The sequence below is a fragment of the Atractosteus spatula genome, chromosome 1 (assembly GCF_055471065.1).
Source record: "Atractosteus spatula isolate fAtrSpa1 chromosome 1, fAtrSpa1.hap1, whole genome shotgun sequence".
In the NCBI taxonomy this organism is placed as follows: Eukaryota; Metazoa; Chordata; class Actinopteri; order Semionotiformes; family Lepisosteidae; genus Atractosteus; species Atractosteus spatula.
The window spans coordinates 64,351,333-64,366,100 of record NC_142706.1 but is presented as its reverse complement, the minus strand read 5'-3'; the positions used below and the strand labels follow the sequence as shown (position 1 = coordinate 64,366,100).

General features: G+C 53.8%; 1 protein-coding gene across 2 annotated transcripts in view; it reads left to right on the top strand.

The window, feature by feature from the left end:
* The window catches only part of spats2 (spermatogenesis associated serine rich 2), a 33,225-nt gene that overhangs the window by 3,320 nt on the left and 15,137 nt on the right, over positions 1-14,768 (top strand). For both annotated transcript variants that reach the window (XM_088916415.1, XM_088916407.1), the window contains exons 2-5: positions 5,771-5,892; positions 6,073-6,242; positions 12,996-13,075; positions 13,998-14,106. In XM_088916415.1, the coding sequence (XP_088772541.1) occupies positions 6,218-6,242; positions 12,996-13,075; positions 13,998-14,106 (214 nt within the window). In that variant the 5' untranslated portion in view covers positions 5,771-5,892; positions 6,073-6,217. The remainder of the gene's footprint in view (positions 1-5,770; positions 5,893-6,072; positions 6,243-12,995; positions 13,076-13,997; positions 14,107-14,768) is intronic.

The following is a 14,768-nucleotide window of genomic DNA, read 5'->3' as shown; positions in this document are numbered from 1 at the left end:
GGTAATCGCTGACCCTACCCTGTTTCTTGAACTCTGAACTCTGAACTCTGAACTCTGAACTCTGAACTCTGAACTCTGTTTGACAAAGGTGGAAACGGACAGGCACAGGTCAGTGACACTCAGTGATTAAGGCCTGTGGAATGGACCAGTTAAGCCCATGCTGTTTTTGTGTCCACTGCAGGAGTTTCCACTGACTCACTGCCGGACCAGAGACGGTTGGTTCTTGCACTCTTTTTTTCCTTGCATGTTTGTTTGCCTGTTACTACGTAAACCCGTTGTGCTGTTAATTTTGGCTGGGCCCTGCTAGCTCCGTGCCCGGCAGCCAACCGCACCTGTTTTACTGTGACGGATATCCGTGTAGGGGTCGGGGTTTGGCGCTGTCCTTCCACGCTGGGGGATGTCTGGCGGTGCGTGTGTAAACTGCTACTCTGAAGTCAAATGCACCTTTGCTAATCCGATCACTCCCGCAGGTGGAATTTGCTCTGCAGATTAGCTGGAATAGGAATATTGCCAGTAGTGTAAATTTGCGTAGTGCATTGTTAGTCCTTGGCAAACTTTGAAATGTCAGAAATGGCGGTTCAGTCTGGTGGTATGTCTTCGTGGGAGGAGAGACCTAGTGCAGCAGGTTTTGCCCATTTCCTCAGCTAAGGGGCTGAAGACAGATGAGTCAATGCAGGGGTCTGGGCTGTACCTGGCCCGGCTGCTGTCGGGTGAGCTGGCTAGGTCTGCCTGAGCTCCACAGGGCCTCCAGCTTTCATCCCGTTGGCCACCTTGAGCTTCCGGGCCGATCAGGTGGCGTGTTGGTCTCCGGGGCTGCCGAGTCCTGTACGAGACGGACCGGGACGAAGTGGAGGCGCGGGAGTGCAGGAATGACCGAGAGAGCCGGTCTTGCTCTGAGCCCTCTGAGCTCGTACCACCTGGTCTCCCTCGAGTTTCCCCCCCCTTAATTCAATTGTCGGAACAGTTTCTTGCTCCTGCCTGTGAGCCGCCGGCGCACAGAGGCTGCCGTGTCACCCAGGTGGGGCTGCGCTTCGGGGGGGGGGGGGGGATGTGACATGCGGACCGTTTCGGTATCCTGCGGGATGGAAAAACACTATAGACGTTTTTTTTATGAATGCGTTTCAAAAACAGACCAGCCAGGGCTTCTAAACCGTGTCACGAGCACACTCCTGGGATTTATAGACCAGTACTTCATTATAAGGGCTCCTCAGAGGAGAACAGGGCTGCATGTGTTAAAAAAAAAAATGAGTGTGCCGTGACTGAAAACGGGATCACAAGCTGCGCTTTGATTGCCGAGCAGCTGTTTGCGATGGGTTTTAGTTTCTACAGATGTTCGGTGCGCACCAGCGAGGTTTGACATGTCCCCGCTGTTCCCATCTGTGCACACTTCCTGGCGCTCGTGTGTAAGGGAGGAATTTGTGGTTTTAATCAGTCGAGCCTTTCTAATAGTTGAAACCTTTTTTTTTTATAGCACCCACCCACCCACCACCAGTCCGAGCAGGTCTGCCTTTCGGAACTCATTTGAACGCCTCTCGTGTTCAACTGTACAGTAGCTGCCAGCTGTGTGACGTTGTTCCAGTGTCAGAAGAGCATAAGACCACGAGGTTACAAATGAGGAGGCCGCTCGCTCCAGCTGGCTTCTTCAGCAGTTGGTAGCTGATTGAGCTGATCTTGAAGGGGAATTGGGAGGACGAGCTTCGATAACGCAGCTGCAGAGCCTGTTCTAGACTCGCACAGCCCTTTGTGTAAAAAGGCCCTCCTTGGTTTTCAGCGCACTTCCTCGTAGCTTTCTTTGGAGGGGTTCCTGGGTGACGTGGCGCTGAAAAGCTCTGCTTCTGGTTCGCTGGCCCGTGAAGGACTACAGTCTTGATGATCCTGGAGGGGGGAGGGAGGGGGGTAAGTTGTTTTACAGCAGCAGTGTTGATGTACAGACGGACAGGAACAACAATATACCCACATTTACACAGAAGGTCAAGTGTTAAGTAACGATACGGCTACAGGTGTGAATGAGAACTTGAATCTGTTGGTTTTGGAGCTGGGGAGTCGGTATCTGCGCTCTGATGGGAGTATTAAACAAGGGGGGGGTGGCCAGTGGTGGTCTGGGTTCTCTGGCTGATAGTGAGGGAGAGAGTTTTTGCCACATGTAGACAGGGACTCGTATTTGTGCTGTCCTCTCGGGACGTGCACCATACAGTAGACAACACTTTCACGCAGGGTGCACAGTGCATTAGGAAACGGGGGGGAATAACGACTATTTTCAGGTAGATGAGTGGATGTCGAGTGGGCGTTCTTGACTTCGGCCTTTTTGCGATCACGGTCAGGAGCCCAGTTCCAGTGAGCGCTGCCGTTTGCGCCCCCTGCAGGTTGGGGGGGTGCCAGTGAAGGCGCGGGCCGCTCGGCTCTGCAGCGGGCAGGAAGGGGCCGCCAGCCGAGCAGCCCTGTTCTTGGATCCGTGATCCCATAGCTCTCACAGCTGTGGGTCTCGGCACGCCTGGCCTTTACCTTTGATCGCCCGGGGAACGTTCCCGAGCGCTGGGGTGTCATAAAGGCGGCTGACGCCGGTCGTGTTTTGGCACGACGCCAGGGCGGGGCGTGCCCCGGGCGCGGCGGCGGGCCGCACGACAGGTGACGTGCGCGGAGGACCGGGCGTGTTTGCACGGCTGCAGTTTCCATTGCCCCGAGCCGGCGCGGCTGGAGGGCAGGGATGGGTGGTCAGGGAGCCACGAAGTCGGCCTGTTTGCTGACGGGGAGCTGCCCAGGATCTGGCTTGCCTGGTGTGAGCCGCTCTTGCAAGAGAGAGAGAGACGGGTCACTGCTTGTGCGTCAGCTGAGCGCACGCCTCTGGGAAAAAACGCCAACACAGCAAGTCCTGGCTCTCGACTCTGAGGGAAAAAAAAAATGTTTAAGATTGTGGCAATTTCTGAGCTGGGAGAAGCATTTACTTCAAGTATCAAAGGGAATATTTTTGCAAATTCCTTCATGAGTGCATTTGACATCGGCTCAATTATTGAAACAAGCGTTAGATGTTTCTCCTTGCTCTGGCGATATTCCCAAGCTAATGCACTTTGACCCCTGGCGTCAAGGAGGCAGAAAATGCCCTAACTGATAAAGTAGGGTCCCCGTGCTCTTCCTGGGGATAGTGAAGGTCCGGTTCTGCAATGTGGAGCGCTGCCGATGCTCCTGGCTCAAGCACAGAGCCGGCTGGCAGTCGGACAGGGCTCGGCCGCCATGATCCTGTAGAGCAGGGGTTCCCAGTCCTGGGGACACCCCCGCCAGCTGAGTCCTCAATTTCAGCAATTACATAATAATAGGTTTCATTTGAACTCTTTAATTGTTCCTAAACATGTAGGAATTGGCCTTTTCACTCTGGTGTTGGGTAAGTACCTCAAGGACACCCACCTTTGAGCAGGAATAAAGCTGCTGTAAAGGCCCAGCAGCCTGTGATCTGGGGTGGGGGTTCCCTGAAGTCAGGAGCTCAGCTGCAGTGGGAACCAGCAGCTGGGGGGGTTCCCGGGACTGGGAGTACTGGTTTTCGTGCCCTCCGGGCCTGCGTATGCTGCCTCTGTTAGCCAGGGTTAACGGCGAATGTTGCCTGGAGTGACTGCACACCTGGGCAGCTTCCCCTGGTTTCAGCTCAGTGTGTTACAAGGCCCCGAATTCCTCAATGCTTTTTCCCCAGTTGGATCCGGCCGTGTGCCAGTTTGAATCCTGTCGGACACTGTTAGAACTCTGGCTGTGTGCGGTGTTGGGAATGCCGGAAGTGTTTTCCCAATCCGTCTGGCTATCGTCCTGCTTCTTTTTTGGGGGTGGGGGGGGTTGACGTGATGGGCCACCGTAAAATGGGGTCGTTCGGAAAGAGCATTTGGAACCGATTGCAGTGGATCTTGTCCGCTTCTCGCAGCTCGAAAGCGGTCGGGCGATGCGTTCCTGGGAGGTGTGGGGTCTGGGGGGAGCAGGGCTGAACTGGTGCCGACAGCCTCGTTTCCTCCTCCTTCCTGCCGAAACGGACGCAGGGAACTGGAGTGGATGGTGTTTCTCCAGGATGTGCTGAAGTAACATCGGTCCTGCACGTGGGGGTACTTGGCGTAGGTGGATCTGTGCCCGTGGCTGGAAGGTTGCCGGTTCAAATCCCGTGGCCAGCAGAGGAATCCTACTCCAGTGTGGCCCCTGAGCAAGGCCCTTAACCCCAGCTGCTCCAGGGGTGCTGTATAGATGGCTGATCCTGCGCTCTGACCCCAAGCTTCTCTCCCTGTCTGTGTGTCTCCTGGAGAGCAAGCTGGGGTCTGCGAAAAGACAAATTCCTGATACAAGAAATTGTATAGGGTCAATAAAGGGACCTTGTCTTGGGTGCAGGAGAAGTGTTGCTGAGTGGGATTGTGTGGCTTGGCTCTGTCCTTGCTGGTCAGTCAGACCCAAGAGGAATCCGACACTTTCTCTTTCGCCAAGACTCGCCCTCCCCCCCTGCGCGCTGTGCAGGAGAGGGGCCGTGTCCGTGTTGCGTCCCCCCGAAACGTCAACCTCCGGTCGCGGCTTCGGCTCGGTAAACTGAATTTCCGAAGACCGAGAGGAGCCGCCACGAATGTTGTTTATTATTCATCGTTGCCTTCTGAGGTGGAATGCGTTAACGGGTTTCGTGCCACAGGGCTGGTGTCTGCCGTAGTCCTCGTGTACTGAAACGGGTCAGGGGTGCTGGTACCCCCCATCGTCCTCCTCCCGCTCTCGTTCCTGGGAAGAACACTTGTAGGTCCTCCATTTTCAAACCGAATGCAGATTTACCATAATGCCCAATCACTAGGCAGTGCCGCTGCAGAGGGAAGGAGTTGGACTCGTCCCAAAGAGCTGTAGCACCGTCTGTGTGACGGATCCATGCTGTGGTTCAGGGTGGTGTTTCTGATCCGGGCCAGTGTACTGGGAGCCCATTAACGAAGGGAGGAAAGAGCAGGATTCTGGTTCTTGGAGCCACTCTCTTAAAACCACGTCGCTGGTGTGTCCGAGTGCTTCCTGATTGTTTTCCTGGCATTTCCCAAGATCTGGTCTGAGCGCAGTCCGTTACTGGGCTTCCGAAAAGCATCGAGAGCCAAACCGCTGGCTGATGCCAAACCCGGAGGCTGTGCTGCCTCAGTTCGGTGGGAAATTCAGTTTGGCGTTTTTGCTTAACAGTTTCAGCCTGGTTGTTGGTACAAAGTTGCGAAATGACTCACTTTTTGATTGCCTGAGGGGGTACATTTTAGACCTTCCACCAGATTACTCTTTTTTTTTTGTGTGTTTTCTGGAGTCTGTGCTAGTTTAAAGCCAATGGTGGCTGCAGTGAATACTGGATTGAGCCCAGAAACAAAAGTTGTCGGGTGGCGTGACTAATGGAAATATGCTTTTAATTTTTGATCGGCGTTTCGGCAGAAAGCCTGTGCAGAGGAAATGGCTTCAAACAGCCGATTACTGTGAGGTTCTCATGGTCTGGCTCGAGAAGTGCCCTGACTTCTGGTTTTAAGAGCTTTTCCCAGTCTCTTCATAGCTTTCTGGTCTCGTTACATTAACAGGCATATTTTCCTTTAAGAGAAGCTGGTTCTAATAACTCCCTGGATGGTTGAGGAGGAGAGACGAGCATTAGTGTACTAATCCTCCTGCCCTCTCCATCTCTCTCTCCCACGCCGTCTCTCTCCCGGTCCGTGACGCTCCTGCCTCCTGTGCGTCGCGCCGTCTCGGGAAGGAGGCGATTTCTAAACCGCACCCCCCTCTTCTGCGTTTTTAAATTTTGGTCTGTGTCTTGCAGAGGACAGCGGACTGAGCTACCGGGAGCGAAGACGATGTTTGCCACACCAGGGAGGACTGCGGCTCGTTAACGTCCCCGTTCCGGAATCCCTTCCCTTCGGAGCTTCCCCGGATGTTTGGAATGTGAGCTGCTGCTGGTTGGCGACGCGTGGGGGAGAGAGAGAGAGAGAGAGAGAGAGAGAGAGAGAGGAGACGCTCGCTCGTCGGGGGGAGTGCTGGAGTCCAGTCAGAAGAGTGTTTGTGGCGAAGACTGAAAGGACTCGTTGCCATTTTTATTTGTTACCCTTTTCTCTTGCTCGAAAGGAAATCGGAATCCCAGGTGGGAGAAAGTTGCTTGTGACTGACCCCTCATCGCCTTAAGCTTCAGGTCCCAACGAAAGGGCAAAGGCTTGGAGGTTCTTTGGAATTACCGGCCTCTCCTGGTCACGTTGAAGTTTGGGATCGCAGGATGGCCAAGAAGCACAGTCAGAAGGGTGAGTTTCCTGAGGGTGTTAATCTTCCAGGAGCTGTCTTTTCGAAGGGGGTGCGCGTGGGGTTGTGTAGGTCTGGGATCCAGGAGGGCCCCTGTATTTGCAGGCTTCCTCTGGCTGTTTAATGCTGCAGCCCCTGATGAGTTGGGAGAAGTTGGTGGGTTGGTCCAGTCCAGTTGATTGAGGTGGGAAAACCTGTAAATACAGTGTCCCTCCAGAACAGTAGCTGAACTTCTAAATGGAGAGTGAAGTCCTCTGCTAGGTGTGTTAATTTGACAGAACCTGTGCAGTCTGCAGGATGCCTGCACTCAAGGGGTGGATTATCAAACTGCAGCACCAGTGCTCTGATCTTTCCCATGATCCTCCCATGCCTTTGGGTGCTTAACTGGCACGGAAGAGACTTCTTCTGAGGCTGGGAGTATAGCAGAGTCCTGTTCTCTGAGCTTCGACTGAATTCGTGCCTTGACCCACCTGACCTCTAGCACAGTTTCCATTGAAACAGAAGAGCACAATCAAGATGCGAGCCAGCATTTCACGTCCGGCACAGATTTTAATAGAAACTAGGCCATGGGTCCGGGGGGCAGCAGTCCCACAGGTTTGACAGGCAACTTAAGCTCCTTGGTGGCCAATGGCTTGGAGGCAGTTGTGAAGATCAGATCAGTTCACTTCTGGAGTGCTCTGCAAGTGTGTGGCCAATATCTGACTCGAACTGTATCTTTTGTTTGACCATCGTCAACAGTTGGATGCAAGGACCCGCACCTGGTGTGTTGAGCTGAATCGGCCTAGTTCTTGTCCAGCCTGGGTGCAGTTTCCCATTGTCAGGCCTAGTGTACACCCCATAAGGGGAAAGGGCTCTTCTCGTGTATCAGAGTGAGGGGGTTGGTTGGTCTCGGTGTGGGTGATGGCTGTAAGACCCGGATACTGAGCGATCCTGGGAAGAATGGGCAGCCTTGTGGCCAGTGTGCCCTGCGGCCGGCAGCACGGTTACGTAAACGGCTTTGGCAGCTCTGCTCGTCCCGACAAGACACCACCCGCTGCTGAGGAGCTGAGGCCTGGAGACCTGGTCTTCTCCTGGCCCTAAAATTTATTCCTTACCTCGCTCCGTGGCCCAAATGACCACAGACGATGGGAAAACACGCCGCTCCGGGAGGAGAACCGCAGGGAGCTAGTGGCTGAAGAATTGCCTCACAGTGTGGATTGCATCTGGGAAGGACTTTGTCCCTGGATCCGGATTTTCTTCAGCTCTGCAAACAGTGTGCTCTCTAGCCCTTCTTTCAGTTCTAGCATATTCTGAAAGTGGAAAGATAATCCTCTGGATCTCGGGCTGGGTTTTATGCTTGGCAGATCTTCCTCGGTGTCCTTGTCATTAATCCAGAGCTGGCAGTGCTGCTCATGGTTCCAGCTGCAGTTCAGTTGAACTCGGAAAATGAGGTTTGCAGACTTCTTTCCACGCGGCACTCGGTGATTCATCCGACGACGGAGGGGCTTTGCAGAACAGATACAGTATGTAATACTCGCTCTGCCTCTCTTGGCAGTGTTGCGAGTTATTTTGGCTGGCCCAGTAACTCGCAGTAGGCTGTCAGCTCTTGAGAGGTTTGGCACCAGCTACCAGGAGCTACCTGCTTCCAGTGCAGCTTCGCTTGATTGGAATGACATTCGTGTCGTCCCACAGGGTCCGCGGAATACAGATCTCGGGAGATGAATAAACAGCAGCTGTACCTGGAGTGCTGGTCGACGCCCTTTTGAGAACAAAAGTGAAAGTTGGACGCTTTCCAGGTTGCCCTTGCTTCATGCCTGTTCCTAGGTCACCTAGCTGTTCTCGATTTCTAATGAGCTGCGGGTCGGCTTGACTTTTTGTTGAGGCCGTGTCCTCGGGTGTCCTGAGAGGCTTAATGCAGGCCGTCTTCAGGGAATCAGGCGGGCATTGTTCATGGTCATGTCCGATGGAATTCGTTGTTCCTCCATTGTAGCTGTTTTTGGTGGAATAGCTGTTTGGCGAAGTCGGTAACGTTCTGTATTCCAACTAGAACTTCCGGAGGTTCTCTTCAGTACGATATCCCCAGGAGCTGCAGGTCCTCGGACGTTCATCTTCCAGGTCTTTGTAACGACTTCAGTGTCCCTCGCTGGCGGGGGGAACCCCTTGTACGTTCTCCTGATCGCCCTCTCCGTTTGGCGCGGCGCCGGATGCGGCTTTGCCCCGGTGCCGGAGGCCGATGTGACAAAGCGCAGGTCCTGCGCAGGCACGGGGCAGGGTGGGGTCCACACCTCTCCAGATCCTGGAACGATTCGTTTTCCAAGCTTCCCTGTCATGTCCTAACTCGGCTGTCATCCAGGAGATCGGCCAGTGCTGACAATCTGGGACAGGGATGCTGGAATACAGTAATTCTGCTCTTTTCCACGTGAGCGAAAAGCAGTACTTGGGTGCAGTTTTAGTTGATTTGGTTGCTTCTGCTGCCAGAAAAACTTGTGCTAGTCTGATCTGCAGTATTTGTCCTTGTATTTCTTCTCTGTCGTTCACAAATGTCTGTGCATAGCCTCTCTACTGCCTCTGAGCTCAATGTTCATTTAATCCAGAGTCTCGGGCAGCTCTTTTCCTCCTCACCTGGACGTGACTGTGACCCAGTTTTTTTTTTCTTGCACAGAGGAGCCACTGTCCTGAAGCCCGCTCTTCCCACAGTGTTGGGCTGGACGGAGTTAGTCATTCTGTAGTCTTCACCGCCCTTTTAACTGAGGTCTTCTCATGTTCCTGCCCTGAGTTTCCTAGTTGCAGTCGCTCGCTCTGAGTCGGCTGGCAAAGCGAAGGTGTTTTTAAAGGGCTGTGGTTTGCTGGCAGCTGAAAGGAGGTGTGTGTGTGTGGGTACTGTGCTGTTTCTAAAGGTGTTAAAGCCTTCCAGGGAGAGGCCAGTCCCTTTCTAACCATACCGAGAGATTAAGAAGTGTAATCTAATCTCCCCTCACCGCAGGCACACGGAACAGGATCTTGCTTCCCGGTCTTGTTCCTATCTCTGCAGCCCTGCTGAAAGTCGAACTCCATGTACTGTGTGCTTCTCTTTCTTTGCTGAAGTGCGTTACACAGAGGGGGACGGCAGCAGAACACCTCGGCTTCCCAAGCCATGCCTTTGCCCTGCAGGCGTTCACCGTTCTCGCGCCAGTGGCCAGCAAGAAGGCTCAGGAAACCCGGACCAGCGGCGTGTCCGCAGGGGTTTGCATAAACAAATGTCCTGTTGGTGATCGATCAGGTCCATTTTAGTTTTCCAGTGCTGTTCATTTCGGTTTTCAAGTCATGCGGATGTGGATTCCAGCAGGGTGTTGGACTGCTTCTCCGTCCTGGGCTCAGCCGGATGCTGCCATCGCTGACGTAGGGAGCAGTGGAGGATGAGGAAGATGTAGTAGTAATAATAATTGCTTACACTTATATAACGCTTTTCTGGACACTCCACTCAAAGCGCTTTACAGGTAATGGGGACTCCCCTCCACCACCACCAGTGTGCAGCCCCACCTGGATGATGCGACGGCAGCCATAGTGCGCCAGAACACCACACACCAGCTCTCAGTGGGGAGGAGAGCAGAGTAATGAAGCCAATTCATAGATGGGGATTATTAGGAGGCCATGATTGGTAAGGGCCAATGGGAAATTTGGCCAGGACACTAACACCCAGCGAGAAACAGCCTGGGATTTTTTTAATGACCACAGAGAGTTATGAACTTTGGTTTTACATCCCATCCGAAGGACGGCGCCTATTTACAGTATAGTGTCCCCATCACTATACTGGGGCATTAGGACCCACGTGGACCGCAGGGTGAGCGCCCCCTACTGGCCCCACTAACACCTCTTCCAACAGCAACCTTAGTTTTTCCCAGGCGGTCTCCCATCCAGGTACTGACCAGGCTCACACCTGCTGAGCTGCAGTGGGCTGCCAGTTGTGAGTTGCAGGGTGATGTGGGTGTGCCACCACGAGGAGGGTCCGTCCGGATTGTTTGGGTACTGATCCCGGATCTCAACCAGCGGTTTGTGAGAAGTCAGCGCGTGAGGTTGACATGGCTGGTTTGATGTATTAAAAAGATTGGCGGCGGACAAAAGCCTTGATTGCACGAATTCTTTTTCGGGTCTTCACATCTATATTTCTGTAGGATCAGGAGTGTCTGAATTTCCTTTTACGAAGGCTGACCTGGGGATGGGACCGAGACTGGCGTTACGTGAGCCTTTCGGGCTCTGCGCACCGGGCGTCTGATCTTTCAGAATGTGTAGCCTCTCCTGCAGTGCATCGCTCACGTCCGCTCGATCGGTGTCATGGAAACGAAGGCTGGCGGCTTTCAACCTGCGAGAGTCTTGTTCACGCTGCAGGCGACCTCCCTGCTCACAGAGCACAGCTGTTTACAGAGCTCCTCTCGACGAGGCCCGACGAGAGGAAGGAGACTCCGCTCCTGTGGTCTGGGAGGTTTTTTTTTTGTGTAGTTTTGGGTTTTCTTTTTTCCCATCCAGTTGGTACGTTGCAGCGAAACCCCCTTCCCTGTAAAAGCCAGCGAGTGCCGCGCCATGCTTCTCTACCCGTGCACCAGGCTTTGCTTGGGCTCATGCTTTGCATGGCAAATTGCTCGCAGAGCCCCGTTTGCAAAGGCTGATGGGCCAGAGCTCAGATTCGGCCCTCCTGCTCACGTCTGCTCGCTTGCCTCTCGGTCCACCGAGCTGTTTCTCTCTCGCCGTTTCCTAGTTACCCTTTAGATAAGAACAAACTTTTTGAAGCGACTATCAGGTCGAGCCGGTCGAGATACGGCCTACTTCCTCATTTCTTCTCCCTGCCATGAGTTCCACCACCCCTTTTGTAGAAGGACGTGTGTGTGTGTGTGTGTGTGTGTGTGTGTGTGTGTGTGTGTGTGTGGGAGGTGCCCTGTCAGTGTCCCGCAGTGCTTTACTTGAGCAAGACTTGACCCACGTGCCCCCTCCATCGCGAGAGCACAGATTCAGGCCTGTCTTCTGCACCAGTTGGATGTTTGTGAGGTATTTCAGAGGGGCAGTGTCATCCCTCTCTTCTGTTGACTGCCCGTCAAACCTCCAAGGGTGACAAGACCAGATTTTTCCTCTTTGCCTCCATTTCATTGGACAAAAACGTTTCGGAGAACGTGGGCAGCAGGCATCCTCTGCCTAGGACCCGGGGTACCCAGTTAGCAGCTGCTGCCCACGGGTCCAGTGCCCTTCAAGGCAGGCGTCCTCGCTTGTTTGCTTGGGTCTGGAGGTGGCAGTCCAGGGTCGTCCCGCAGAGGGAGTCGAGGTGGCTGTCCTGTACTGGACTCCTGCTCCTGCCCGGCCTCGTCTTGCCTCCTGTGGCCCCAGCTGCTCTCTGGGGAAGAGCTGCCCTGCCTGCAAACGGTGTCTTGACGGCTGGCGCTGGGCTTGAAGGCTGTTGTCCGCTCGTGCATGAGCGGCCATCGGCGCGCAGGTCCCAGAGGGCTGCGTCGTGCTCCCTGTGCAGCCCGTTACCTTGTGTGCTCTAGACCAGGAGGCTTTGCATTTTAATCTACTGAAATGATTGCAAAAGAAAAACTTAGCTTTTCTGTTTTGCCAGTGGCCAAGTCCATCTTTCCTTCTTTGCCGTCAAACACGGAGACGGATGGCTTTTAGTAGGCCTCTCTTCCTACGGAGGCGGAGGTTATTGTCTGGGGTCGTGAACTAGGTCAGAGTTCAACACCTTGGCATCACCTCATCCAGCCTCCTGGTGCCCTGCTTACAGACAGCAGGATGAATCCTGACCAGTGGGACCAGGTACTCCCAGCAGCCTCCAGCACTGGTGAGGGAGCTAGAGGGAGCCCCGATCTCTGCTCTAACCCAGCTGGACGCCTTCATCAGGTTCGGCAGGAGCCGAGTTCGCCAATGTCTCCGGTTTAAGACCCTAGTAACCCTGAAGGGCTGAAGTTGAGAATGCTGCTTCGTGTCCATCTTGAGTTGGTGTAGCAGGTCTGGGGAGTAGAGATGAACCTGACATCCTTTCCCTGTGCCAGAGGCTCGGTCAGGGGCATTAGCCTGGGCGTGTACATGATGGCTCTGCCAGCGGTGTGAACCTTGTACACGCTTTTCCTGCAGGAGATGCAGTATGTTATAGGTGGACATTTAGACCTGGATTGGTAAACTCTGCTCGACACAAGGGTTACAATGTAATTCTATACTGTTCTATAGGAATGTGTGCTGCAACCCAAGTAACCAATTATATTAAAAGAACAAGTAATAGGTTTAATTCCATGCTGAAAAAAAGGGAGAAAGAAAACACAATGTTTCGGCCGTGAAGCCTTCCTCAGGTGTGAGGGATTGCTTGTACCTGAAGAAGGCTTCACGGCCGAAACATTGTGTTTTCTTTCTCCCTTTTTTTCAGCATGGAATAAACCTATTACTTGTTCCTTTGCAGCCTACGCATGCTGACACAGCCACCCACCTGAACTGTATTAAAAGAAGTTATGTTTAGCAAATAAGGAATTAGGAAGATGTGTGTGATTCTGGACCACTGCCAAATTTGTAAGCACAGGGGAGCGCGATCGATAACAAAAAAAAAATGTAAGGCCTGTTCTAGTTGAAATACTCTGAGGAAAAATACACGAGCACCTCTTTTTCGCTCCCACGCGTGTGAAATAAAAACTTTTTAACTTCCGAGACGGACTCCTGACTCTTTTAAGGGGAAGGGGGAGGAACTTCTCCAGCAGTGTGCGCCTGCTGCCTGTCGTCGACCAGAGGGCCAACAGCCGCCTGTCCCGTTTTTATCTCCGCAGACACCTCGGGCGTGGTGTTCGACACCCACTCCAAGATGGTCATGTCGCAGGGCGGCACTTTTGAGAAGATGAAGGAGAAGGTAAGGTGGGGGTGGCACCGGTGTGCGATGGGCAGCGCAGAACACTCCAGGGTTAGGGGCACTGCCTCTGCGGGCCTCAGCAAGGCACCATAGCGGGCTTTCCAGCAGTGTAAAAATCACTGGTTTTTTATTTAATAAGTCGTTAGTCGAGGAGACAAAAGTGTTGTGGTCATAACCCTTTTCCCAGTGGTCAGAAGATATTAATGGTCACCCCCTAATGCAGGTGCCAGCTTTGTGTTCAGATTCCACTGTGCTGAAGAGTTCTGCCCCGCAGGTCTTCAAAATCTTAGTTCCTGGTACTGGTATTTAGTCCCATGGCATTATGGGACGCAGACCTGCTGGCAGTGGCCAGATCGAGTTTCAGGTCGATTCTTATGTTGAACTGCCTTTCAATACACAGATAAAGATTACTTTATTTGGGGGGGATTAACATATTCACTTATCCAGTTCCCCCTATAGTCCCACTCCCAGTAAGGTAATATCCTGTAGTCTCCTTGTCCTTTCACTTCTGTTGAAGTGAAACTGAAAGGCACTGTTCACAGGGAGGGAACGCCCTTGCAGCCGGAGCACTCGAGAGGCGTCCCGGTGAGACGTGAGCTGCCAGGTGCTGAACTGGTTTTGGAACAGGAGTCGCCACTCCTGTTGTGACGCACTGAGCTCTCGGGGAAATGGGCGCTGCAGCCACGAGCTATGCAATTGCAGCTGCTCAACCGATCTGCATTTTTGCAACCGTTTGTACACGTGCAATCCTCGCCCCCCCCCCGCCCTCCAGAGCGAAGTCACTCGCGTACTGGCGGCCATCTCTTCCAGGACCTCGAGGCGGGGTCGCGCCGCCCGCGGCTTGTCTTCGAGAACCGGGCGAGGCCCGCGCCCGCGCCCACTCCCACTCCCACGCTCACGCGCGCGTCCCTCTGCCTTTCAGATCAACGCCGTGCGGGCCGTCGTCCCCAACAAGAGCAATAACGAGATCGTCCTGGTGCTGCAGCACTTCGAGAACTCGGTGGACCGCACGGTGCAGGCCTTCGTGGAAGGTAACCCGCCTCTCTGCCCCTCTCGTCTGCGGGGTGGCGTTTGTTAGGCGGGAGAGACACTTTCCCGAGTGTACGGATAACGTTAAAGGCCGAATGAATAAACCTCCATCCGTTTTCAAACTGCTGCATGCGATTCGGGGTCGGGGGGGGGGGGGGAGCCGGAGCCTATCCCAGCAAGCAGTGGGATAGACGGGACGCCACACACACACTCGGCAGGGCCAGTTGTCCCAGAATTCAGTTAACCTACCACCTTGTCTTTGGACAACCAGAGCACCCAAACGCAGGGAGAGCATGTAAACTCCACACCGATAGCACCCCAGGAATTGAAGCCGGGGCCCCAGTTTTGCGATGCAGCCATGCTGACCCCTGTGCCACCTTGCCATCTCGATGAACGATTTAGGGGAAAATTAAAAAAATGCATTATTTTGTGCCCGTTTTTAGTTTTAAACCAACATGTATGCTAAGTCCCAGTTTTAATGGGTTTCTGAATAGGCACCAGTGCTGTCTGTCTCAAGAGAGGCACTCGAGCCTGTAGCTAGCGCGAGTTGTCAGCAGAGCTCGGCTCTGGCCTGCTTTCTCCGACGGTCTGCACGGCGGGAGCAGGCGTGACGCCCGGGGTTCTGCTGGTACCTCTGTAGCGGGCCGTCTGCCCGAGGTCCTCG